This window comes from Bombina bombina, chromosome 9 (assembly GCF_027579735.1).
Source record: "Bombina bombina isolate aBomBom1 chromosome 9, aBomBom1.pri, whole genome shotgun sequence".
NCBI classification, from domain to species: domain Eukaryota; kingdom Metazoa; phylum Chordata; class Amphibia; order Anura; family Bombinatoridae; genus Bombina; species Bombina bombina.
Genome location: NC_069507.1, coordinates 52,601,652 through 52,613,941, shown reverse-complemented (window position 1 = coordinate 52,613,941; position 12,290 = coordinate 52,601,652). Strand labels below are relative to the sequence as shown.

The 12,290-nt window shown below is 39.0% G+C and overlaps 1 protein-coding gene across 1 annotated transcript in view; it reads left to right on the top strand.

Moving 5' to 3' along the window:
* Positions 1–12,290, top strand: part of LOC128640395 (heparan-alpha-glucosaminide N-acetyltransferase-like) — a 623,176-nt gene that overhangs the window by 158,538 nt on the left and 452,348 nt on the right. The window contains exon 5 of the mRNA XM_053692886.1: positions 4,708–4,777. Within this exon, the coding sequence (XP_053548861.1) occupies positions 4,708–4,777 (70 nt within the window). The remainder of the gene's footprint in view (positions 1–4,707; positions 4,778–12,290) is intronic.

Genomic DNA, 12,290 nt, shown 5'->3' with positions numbered 1-12,290 from the left:
GTGGGAATAATTTAGTTAATAATAGTAAATTTATTTAGATTGATTTAAATAATATTTAAGTTAGGGGGTGTTAGGGTTAGGGTTAGACTTAGGTTTAGGGGTTAATAAATTTATTATAGTGGCGGCGACGTTGGCGACGGCAGATAAGGGGTTAATACATTTAATAGGCTATGTGGGCTATGGCGGTTTAGGGGTTAATACTTGAATAGGTTTATTGCGTTGTGGGTTAATGGCGGATTAGGGATTAATCGTTTTAAGAGGTAGTTTGCGATGTTGGGGTTGGCGGATTTAGGGGTTGATAATTTAGTTATTACTTGCGGTGTGGGCTATGGAGGTTTAGGGGTTAATAGACTTTATTAGTTATTGCGGTGGGGGATTTCGGTTGACAGGTAGATAGATATTGCGCATGCATTAGGTGTTAGTTTATTTTTGCAGGCATTTTCAGGAGTTACGATGCTCCCATACTCAGCGCAAGGCCTGATACGGCTGCCTTTTATGGCGAGGTAAAAATGCAGTAAGATTTCTCCATTTTTGCCACGTAAGGCCTTGCGCTGGATATTGGATACCGATTTATGACGCGGTTCCATGTTAGCCTATGGGAGTAATAATTGCGAGTGAAGGGTGAAATATACGCACGTAACTTGTATGCTACGCCGTATATGTAATACCAAAATTGCGTAAAAACTGGCGGCAGAGGATTTTGCGGGCGACGCTGCATATGTAATGGAGGCCGTAGTTTCACAATCAATACAAAATTTTAATTCAAGACTAAAGTTAACATTCTTTTATCACGTAGATTAACAACAAGACTTGAAGACCTGTCAAATATTGATCCTTTTTGTCATTCCCTCTCTCTGAGACATTTTCCACATTTCAATTTACAGCCCCTATTAACAACAAATGGCTAACCTTCTGGGCCAAATACTGGAGGATAAATTTCCACAATATAGTCCAGAAAGGGATCCACCTCAACAGTTATCGTATACCTGTCTTAAAGGGACAGCCAAGTCTTTCATGACTTAAATAGGGAATGTAATTTTAAACAATTTCCAATTTACTTTTATCACCAATTTTGCTTTGTTCTCTTTGTATTCTTGTTTGAAAGCTAAACCTAGGAGGTTCATATGCTAATTTCGTAGACCTTGAAGACCTTGCAGAAGCTTAGATACAAGGTCATCACAGAGGTAAAAAGTGTATTTCTATAACAGTGTTGGTTATGCAAAGCTGGGTAATGGGTAATAAAGGGATTATCTTTCTTTTTAAAGGGACAGTCTACACCAGAATTTTTATTGTTTAAATAGATAGATAATCCCTTTATTACCCATTCCCTAGTTTTGCACAACCAGCACAGTTATATAAATACACTTTTTACCTCTGTGACTACCTTGTATCTAAGCCTCTGCAAACTGCCCCCTTATATCAGTTCTTTTGACAGACATCCATTTTAGCCAATCAGAGCTGACTCACCTGAACACCACATGCATGAGCACAGTGTTATCTATATGACACACATGAACTAACACCCTCTAGTGGTGAAAAACTGTCAAAATGCCCTGAGAGAAGAGGCGGCCTTCAAGGGCTTAGAAATTTTCAAATGAACCTCCTATTCTTAGGCAACTAAGAATACCAAGAGAACAAAGCAAAATTGGTGATAAAAGTAAATTGGAAAATTGTTTAAAATTACATTCTCTATCTGAATCATGAAAGTTTATTTTGGACTAGACTGTCCCTTTAAACAACAAAAATTCTGGTGTTGACTGTCCCTTTAAGTAACCATTTTATGATTTTGTATTTAAGTACCCAACATTCAAATATGTTATTTAGAAGGGAATCCAGTCTAAATGGGGCCTATGATACTTACCATATTTTTGGCATGTAAGATGCACTGGAATATAATTTTTATAGCACTTAATATATTATAAAAATAAACAGAATTGTTTAAAATGTAGAACACTAGAGATTTTAGTTATCAGTTTATTATTTGACAAAAAGACTGTAATATAGTGTATTTAATAATCTCAAATGTGCATATAAATGACCTATAAGATTTCTTTCCGTACAGACATGAAGCTTATTATACATAGGAGAAGCAGGTGTAACTCATTAATCAGGCCACAGAAAACCAAAGCTAAATATTTTTCCATTTTCAGAGATTTGGTTGGTATTTGGAGCTGGAATGTCATTTTAATTGGATAAGACAAAATTTTTCTTATTATGTTGATTTCCCTGATGTATAAGTATTATTTAAATCTAAAACTTCAATCAATTAAATTAAGATTACATTTCTATAAAATCTTTAATAACTAAGCACAGTAAAAAAAACTATAATAAATTTATTATTTATTTTGTCTACTTATCCTATATATTTGCAGTTGAAATTTGTGTTTTTCCCCCCTCTTTTACCAGAGTGCCTGCTGTGCATATTGCACAAGTATGGTACAATTAAATGATCTTACAATAGGCCAGATATTGTAAGAAATTTGTACCTGCTTCTTGTCAAAGATGTGGGTTGTGATATTAGCTTTAGTAAAAACAAGGGCCGCGATCAAATATACGGCGCAGGTTTTGGCTCAAGCGTGGGAACCTGCGCTGTCCGTAATTTCACCTCGCACATTGGGGTATTACATAAACCCCTCCGGCAGTTCATAAAGTGCCGTAAGTCTGATAAACTAGCGATGTCCAGAAATGAGCGTAAATACAAATTTCTGGAGTCGCCAGTGACTTACGGCACTTTAGAAACTGCCGGCGCCTAAGAAAAGTAAAGAAAATAACAAATCTCCCGTAAAAGTCTAACACGCCTCCCAAAAATAAGCCCGACACATAGAACCCCTATATCCGCAATCCCCCCTCTCATTACTAATATTAAATGTATTAACCCGTAGACCGACAACCCCCCACAACGCAATATGCCTATTTAAACTATTAACCCCTATATCCGCCATCAAACCCACACCGCAAGTAATAACTAAATTATTAAACCCTAAATCCGCCAACCCCAATATCGCAAACTACCTATTAAAACTATTAACCCTTAATCCGCCATTAACCCACAAGGCAATAAACCTAATCAAGTATTAACTCCTAAACCGCCATAGCCCACAACGCAATAAACCTAACCCCTAACCTAACCCCCCCTAACCTAACCCCCCATAAATAAACTAAAATTACCTAATTTACAAAATACTAAAGTTACTATTAAATTTAAATAAATTAACACTACTTTTAAAATACAAATAAACTGAAGACCGGCGACCGCGGAGCCATGGAGCGTGGAGGATCCTCTTCATACGATCTCCGCCGTACACTGAATAGGAATTCAAGGGACGCGTGTGTATTTTTTTGGCAAAAGAGCTGATTATCTTGGGGCAATGCCCTGCAAAAAGTCCTTTTAAGGGCTACTGGTAGTTTATTAGATTGGGGGGTGTTTTTATTTTGGGGGGGCTTTTTTATTTTCATAAGGATTAGGAGTAATTTATTTAAAATTTTGTAATTTTATTTATTATTTTCTGTAATCTTAGAATTTTTTATTTTCTGTAATTGTTGCTTAAAGGGACAGTCTACTCCTGAATTTTGATTACAATGCCCCTTTAATTTATACTTAGTTTATTTGTATTTTAAAAGTAGTGTTAATTTTTCTAAATTTAATAGTAACTTTAGTATTTTGTAAATTAAGTAATTTTAGTTTATTTAGGGGACGGTTATGTTAGGGGTTAGGTTTATTGCGTTGTGGGCTATGGCAGTTTAGGGGTTAATAGACTTTATTAGTTATTGCGGTGGGGGATTGCGGTTGACAGGTAGATAGACATTGGTGTTAGTTTATTTTGGAAGACATTTTCGGGAGTTACGGAGCTCCCATACTCAGCGCAAGGCTTGCTGCGGCTGCCTTTTATGGCGAGGTAAAAATGGAGTAAGATTTCTCCATTTTCGCCACGTAAGTGCTTGCGCTGGATATTGGATACTGATTTGCGACGCGATTCTATGTTAGCCTATGGGAGTAATGATTGCGGGCGACGGGTGAAATATACGCGCGTAACTTGTATGCTATGCCGTATATGTAATACCAAAATCGCATAAAATCTGGCGGCGGAGGATTTTGCGGGCGACGCTGCATATGTAATGGAGGCCAAGGATGGCAAGAAATTTTTGTTTCAGACGAAATTTTCATAATAATTATTAGTTGGCTTCACTATTCAGTATTCAATTAATTTAAATGAAACAAATATCAAAAATGGGCTGACTCCTAAGCTCACATTCCTGCTTTTTCAAATAAAGATACCAAGAGAACGAAGAAAAATTGATAATAGGAGTAAATGAAAAAGTTGCTTAAAATTGCATGCTCTATCTGAATAATAAAAGAAAACATTTGAGTTTAGTATCCCTTTAAGTAAAAACATTTTACATTTAATTTGTAACAAATTCATCTGTATCTGTTGTGTACCTCCCACATTCTCATTGGCAGATAGGCCTTTGTTACTACTGCTCAATAGCTGATTTGCACTTCAATTAATAAGAACTTCCTGCTTATGCCCTCTAAGAAACGGACACGTTTCAATCAAGGAGAGAGAGGTAAATTTTATAAAATAAGTAAACAGGATTTGTTTTAGTCATATGCTCTATCTAAATCATGAATTTTTAATTTCGATCCCCAACCCAACTTTAAGGCACATTCATCTTATAATGATCATAATGTAATCTTATCATTCACAGCTCTTCTGGTTGCTTTTGTTACTCTTCTGGGAATAAGTGGACTATATCTCCTATCAAAAGTAACGTTAAGGTAAGAGAATAAAAATAATTACCCATTTACTGAAATGATAAAACTATGGACTAGATTAAGAGTGGCACGCTAAATGTTGTGCGTGAGCAAAAGAGGTTTATCGCGGCTCTTTGTGAATGTTGGAAGTAGCGTGAGTATTACTGGTTTAAAGTAAACGCTTATGCTTAAGCGCTATTGAATTTAACACATGCCGGTATGTTGTGACCTCAGAGCTACGGTTAACTGTTATGCTCGACTAAAAATTTGCACAAAACACATCAAAACTACATTTAAAAGCAGTTACACCCATAATAACACTATCTAATAAAAATTATGTAAAAAAAGGGCTTTAACATAGAGATACATACATACATGTCTAAATATTGATATCCTATATAATAAAAGGCCAAGTGTGTTTGTCTGAAGCTGTCATGCGCAGTAGACAGCACAGCACGAGGACAAACACACCTGGCCTTTGAGACTGAGTCCCTAAGTCTCTGCTCTGCAGTGCGAGCAGAAGTGTGCGTGCGTGACCGAGCGTGGCCGGGGGCGTGACCGAGTGCGAAGGGGGCGTGGCCAAGCGCGAAGGCCGTGAGGGGGCGAGGCCGAGCGTGAAGGGGCGGGGCCAGGCGGGCCGTGAAAGGCTGTGCAGTCTGAGAGCTCAAAACAGCTCAAAAGAGGGGAGAGAGGGGGTAGGGAAAAGATAAGAAAGGTGAGAGAGAGATCAAGAGGGGAGAGAGAGATCAAGAGGGGAGATAAAGAGAGCACAAGAGAGGGAGCAAAAGAGAGGGGGAGAGACAGCAAAAGAGAGGGGGAGGGAGAGCAAAAGAAAGGGGACAGAGAAATCAAAAGAGAAGGGGGGAAGAGAAAGAGAGAGGGAGGGGGGAGAGAGAGAGAGGGGGAGGAGAGAGAGAGAGGGGGAGGAGAGAGAGAGAGGGGGAGGAGGAGAGAGAGAGAGAGAGAGAGGGGGGGAGGAGAGAGAGAGAGAGAGAGAGAGAGAGAGGGGAGGAAGAGAGAGAGGGGAGGGAGAGAGAGAGGGGGAGGGGGAGTGAGAGAGAGAGGGGGAGTGAGAGAGAGAGGGGAGTGAGAGAGAGAGGGGAGGGAGAGGGGAGGGAGAGAGGGGAGGGAGAGAGAGAGGGGAGGGGAGAGAGAGAAGGGAGGAGAGAGAGGGGGGAGGGAGAGAGAGAGGGGAGGGGGAGTGAGAGAGAGAGAGCAGGGAGAGAGAGAGAGGGAAGCGAGAGAGAGGGGAGGGAGAGAGAGAGAGGGGAGAGAGGGAGAGGGGAGGGAGAGAAAGAGGGGGGGAGAGAGAGAGGGGAGAAAGAGAGAGAGGGGGAGAGAGAGAGAGAGGGGGGAGAGAGAGGGGGGAGAGAGAGAGGGGAGAGAGAGAGAGGGGGAGAGAGAGAGGGGGGAGAGAGAGAGAGGGGGGGGGGAGAGAGAGAGAGAGAGAGATAGAGGGGAGAGAGAGAGATAGAGGGGAGAGAGAGAGAGATAGAGGGGAGAGAGAGGGGGGGAGAGGGGAGAGAGAGGGGGCGAGAGAGACAGGGGAGAGAGAGAGCGCAAAAGAGAGGAGGGAGAGAGAGCGCAAAAGAGAGGGGTGAGAGAGCACAAAAGAGAGGGGAGAGAGAGCGCAAAAGAGGGGGCGAGAGAGAGCGCAAAAGAGGGGGGGAGAGAGAGCGCAAAAGAGGGGGAGAGAGAGCAAAAGAGGGGGGGATAGAGAGTGCGCAAAAGAGAGGGGGAGAGAGCGCAAAAGAGAGGGGGGAGAGAGAGAGCTCAAAAGAGAGGGGAGAGAGAGAGTGCAAAAGAGGGGGGGAGAGAGAGCGCAAAAGAGGGGGGAGAGAGAGCGCAAAAGAGAGGGGGGAGAGAGATCTCAAAAGAGAGGGGGAGAGAAAGCGCAAAAGAGAGGGGGGAGAGAGAGCAAAAGAGAGGGGCAGGGAGAGAGCGCAAGGGGTGGGACCGCTGTACCCTGCAAAAAATGTCCCGTGTGAACGGGCTTTAGGACTAGTCTATCTATATTTATTTATGTATTGACATGTCTATATATGTATTTACAGACATATTTACACTATAAACAAATAAATACATATGTACAAATACACACACACACTGACTAGTAAACCATAGTTATATTTTTCCACCCCTATACAGTATATATAGTTCTGACAAAAGGACTATACTTACTGGATTTGATGGAACTTTATATGTATATATATATATATATATATATATATATATATATATATATACATTGGAGCCCTTTGCAGTCAGTCAAGTAGTAATTGAAAACATGTAAAATCATATTTACGCAATATTCATATGTTTTATATGTTTAACAATGTATTTACTGTAAATATTTCAAATTCCAATGTTCTTCACATAGAGGAATATGTTCTAAGTCAGTGATTTTTAACCTTTTTTTTGCCGTGGCACACTTTTTTACATTAAAAAATCCTGTGGCACACCACCATCCCAAATTTTTTTAAAAATAACACATTGTAGCCTAATACAGCATATATATATATATATACACATACACACAAACACACACATACTGTATGTATTGTGCTGTTATGCCATGCCTCCTACAAACTATCCCTGCACTGGGAGTAAAAAACAAGCAAAGTTTAAAAAATATGTCACACTGTTGTCAGTCTGCCGTGGCACACCTGAGGATCTCTCACGGCACACTGGTTGAAAAACACTGTTCTAAGTATTTTCACATAGATATTCCTATACATATCTGTATATATCTATACCTACTGTATATGATAATATAATATATATATATATATATGTTGGTTGTCTGTTTTTTTTCCCAGATCTTTTGGCGCTCCATTGAAGTCTATGGGGGAATAGGTAGAAGTGCATGAAAGGTTACTTCTAGTGGAGATAACGTGCGAGCGGGATAGATAAATATCGATCCACTTGTAAACTAGCCCTATATTGGCTATCTGGCTTATTAATTTATTTAAAGGGACATTAAACAGTTTGAGATTGAAATATAAGATTGTTAAGAAACTTACAGCTAGATTACGAGTTTTGCGTTATGAGTGAAAAAGCATCGTTATGATTCATAACGCTGCTTTTTCCCTAACGATGCTATTACAAGTCTTGTAGGTATAGGTGTACCGCACACCTTTTTGGCCGTCACGCAACGTCAGTACCGCACTTTTAAAAAAGTCCTTTTTCAATGGGACTCCCATAGCGCCGGTATTACGAGTTTGCCTGGGAGGCCAAAAAGTGAGCGGTACACCCTATACTGACAAGAGCCGTACTGCCATCTAAAGTCAGTAGTTATGAGTTTTACGTTACAAATCTGGAGCATAAAACTCATAACTAAAGTGTTAAAAAATACACTAACACCCATAAACTGCCTATTAACCCCTAAACCGCCACCCTCCCGTATCACAAACCCTAAAATAAAATTCTTAACCCCTAATCTTCCGCTCCGGACATTTACGTCACTAATTTTTTTATTAACCCCTATTCCGCTGATCCTCGACATCGTCGCCACTATAATAAACCTATTAACCCCTAAACCGCCGCCCTCCCGCATTGCAAACACTATTTAAAGATTATTAACCCCTAATCTGCCGTCCGCCCCCACCGCCGCTTTATTTTTATTTCACAGGTAAGTTCGTATTTATTTTAACTAGGTAGACTAGTTAGTAAATAGTTATTAACTATTTATTAGCTACCTAGTTAAAATAAATACAAAGTTACCTGTAAAATAAAACCTAAGCTACCTTACACTAAAAACTAACATTACAATAAAATAAAATAAAATAAATTATTAAAATACTAACTTACAAAAAAAATAAACACTAAATTACAAAAAATAAAAAACCACATTATCAAAAATAAAAACAAATTACTCCTAATCTAATAGCCCTATCAAAATAACCCCCCCCAATAAAAAACTGCTAGCCTACACTAAACTGCCAATGGCCCTTAAAAGGGCCTTTTGCGGGGCATTGCCCCAAAGAAATCAGCTCTTTTACCTGTAATAAAAAATACAAACAACCCCACAACAGTAAAACCCACCACCCACCCAACCAAAATAATGAATGAGAATGAGAGCTAAATTCTATTAGCTGATTGGATCAGCCAATAGGATGAAAACTCAATCCTATTGGCTGATTGCAACAGCCAATAGGATTTTTTTCCCCTTTAATTCCTATTGGCTGATAGAAATCTTTCAGCCAATAGGAATGTAAAGGACGCCATCTTTGATGATGTCACTTATAGGGAACCTTCAGTTTACGGCAACGACCATAAGAAGATAATGCTCCGCGCCGGATGTCTTGAAGATGGACCCGCTCCGCGCCGGATGGATGAAGATAGAAGATGCAGTCTGGATGAAGACTTCTTGCCGATTGGATGAGGATGGATGTTCGGACCTCAATAACTGTAAGTGGATCGTGGGGGGTTAGTGTTTTTTTAAGGATTTTTTGGGTCTTTTTTTTTTAGGTTAGGGTTTTGGGCAATGTAAAAGAGCTAAATGCACTTTTAAGGGCAATGCCCTTACAAATGCCCTTTTCAGGGCAATGTTTAGCTTAGGTTTATTTAGATAGGTTTTTATTCGTGGGGTTTGTTTGGGTGGGTTGTGGGTTTTACTGTTGGGGGGTGTTTGTATTTTTTTATTACAGGTAAAAGAGCTGATTTCTTTGGGGCAATACCCCCAAAAGGCCCTTGTTTTTATTTTTGATAATTTCGTTTTTTATTTTTGTAATTCAGTGTTTATTTTTTTTTTTTAAGTTAGAAAATTGTATTTTAATAATTTAATTTATTTTATTTTATTGTAATGTTAGTTTTTAGTGTAAGGTAGTTTAGGTTTTATTTTACAGGTAACTGTAAAATAAAAATAAAACCTAAGATAATACAATATAAGTTTTTTTTTTACAGGTAAGTATGTATTTAGTTTTAAATGGGAATTATTTAGTTAATAATTGTAAGGTTTATTTAGATTTATTTTATTTATATTTAAGTTAGGGGGTGTTAGGGTTAGGGTTACGTTAGGGTTAGACTTAGGCTTAGGGTTACGTTAGGGTTAGGTTTAGGGGTTAATAACTTTAGTATAGTGGCAGCGACATTGGGGACGGCAGATTAGGGATTAATAACTGTATGTATGGTGGCGGCGATATCAGGGACGGGAGAATTAGGAGTTAATAACTGTAATTTTAGATTAGTGGTGTTTAGACTCAGGGTTTATGTTAGGGTTTTAGGTTTAAACATAACTTTTTATTTCCCCATAGACATCAATGGGGCTGCGTTACAGAGCTTTAGTTTCTGCGATCGCAGGTGTTAGGCTTTTTTTTGCCGGCTCTCCCCATTGATGTCTATAAGGAAATCGTGCACGAGCACGTCAAAGCAGCGCTTGATTTCGGTACGGTATGGAGCTCAATGCAACCATATCGCCCGCGCAAGCCTGCTTTTTTAAAACTTGTAATAGTAGCGCTATAGGGAGGTGAAATAGCGCCGAAAATGTTGCAGTCGTTAATTTCCCTATATCGCTCAAAACTCGTAATCTAGCTGTTAATATTTAACAAGGTTTTCACACAAACCTGGTATTCACAATTTTCTTTCCTGTTTTATATATGTCCCCAATTGTCATCAACAGAAGAGATATATAGGGAAAAAAACAAGTTTCAACAATCTTTGCTTTGATTTCATAATTATATCTCACATTTAATTACTGTTTAATATCCCTTTAAGAGTCATTATCCTATTGTTTTTGCAAACATGTTGATTTAGTGGGATTTATGATAAAAGAGACATGAAATGTGAATGTTATTCCAAAAATTAGGAAAGTTATTTGTAATGGCATTGTTGTTTTATATGACAAAATTAATCAAATGGTCAACCTTACATCGATAAAATGTTTGGAGAGTTGACCATTTGATTAATTTTGTCATATAAAACAACAATGCCATTACAAATAACTTTCCTAATGTTTGGGATAATATCACTGTTATGAGTTATGTAAGGAAATGTAAATGTAGTCTCATCTAGAAATGAGAAAATTGTCTATTTTGTATGGTTTTAAAAAAAGTGTAATTTTAAGAAAAACATTGCACCTTTTTACATTTTATAACGATAGTATTCAGGTTATTCCCCGCCTCCCTCTAGTTATGGGTGCTGCCATTTTGAAATCTCTAGGATCCACTGCTGACGCGTTTCCACATGTGCAGCAACTCTCCTTCAGATACCTGCAGGTGTTTGTTATTCAGCTGCTTAGTCTAAGATTCAAGGCCGGATTGGACTAACAGATTTCCCAGTGGGCTGCAGCAGCTGGGACTGGCCAACTACAATTTAAGGGGATGTGGAGAAGCAGCTGTTTCTCCTGTATATTTTTGTCTTCTAAGCTATACATATTAAGGCAGCAAAGTATTTATTTTTAAGTTTTATTTCCTAAATCATGTAACATTTAGTAGCCCCTTTGAATGGTTTCTGGTGTCTAGTCAGGTCACACTTTAAAACAGAGTGACACACTATGTATAATCATTTTCATACTGTAAAAGGGAGTCATGGAAGAAATTGGTTTGTATACTGCCTATTAGTGATGACGCGAACTTCCGCAAATGTTCGCGAACCGGCGAACCGGGCGAACCGCCATAGACTTCAATAGGCATGCGAATTTTAAAACCCACAGGGACTCTTTCTGGCCACAATAGTGATGGAAAAGTTGTTTCAAGGGGACTAACACCTGGACTGTGGCATGCCGGAGGGGGATCCATGGCAAAACTCCCATGGAAAATTACATAGTTGATGCAGAGTCTGGTTTTAATCCATAAAGGGCATAAATCACCTAACATTCCTAAATTATTTGGAATAACGTGCTTTAAAACATCAGGTATGATGTTGTATCGATCAGGTAGTGTAAGAGTTACGTCCGCTTCACAGTGCGCAGTGTAGGTGATATACCTGCCCTGACCATGCTTTGCAGACCAGGTATCAGTGGTCAGATGGACCCTTGCCCGAACAGTGTGTGCCAGACATGCCATTATAACAGACTTATATGGCTTTGGCGTTGCTTTTTGGTAATTAGAAGGCTGCTAAATGCCACTGCGCACCACACGTGTTTTATGCCCAGCAGTGAAGGGGTTAATTAGGGAGCATGTAGGCAGCTTGTAGAGTTAATTTTAGCTTAAGTATAGTGTAGTAGACAACCCAAAGTATTGATCTAGGCCCATTTTGGTATATTTAATGCCACCATTTCACCGCCAAATGAGATCAAATAAAAAAAAATTGTTCACTTTTTCACAAACTTTAGGTTTCTCACAGAAATTATTTACAAACAACTTATGCAATTATGGCATAAATGGTTGTAAATGCTTCTCTGGGATCCCCTTTTTTCAGAAATAGCAGACTTATATGGCTTTGGCGTTGCTTTTTGGTAATTAGAAGGCTGCTAAATGCAACTGCGCACCACACGTGTTTTATGCCCAGCAGTGAAGGGGTTAATTAGGGAGCATGTAGGGAGCTTGTAGAGTTAATTTTAGCTTAAGTGTAGTGTAGTAGACAACCTAAAGTATTG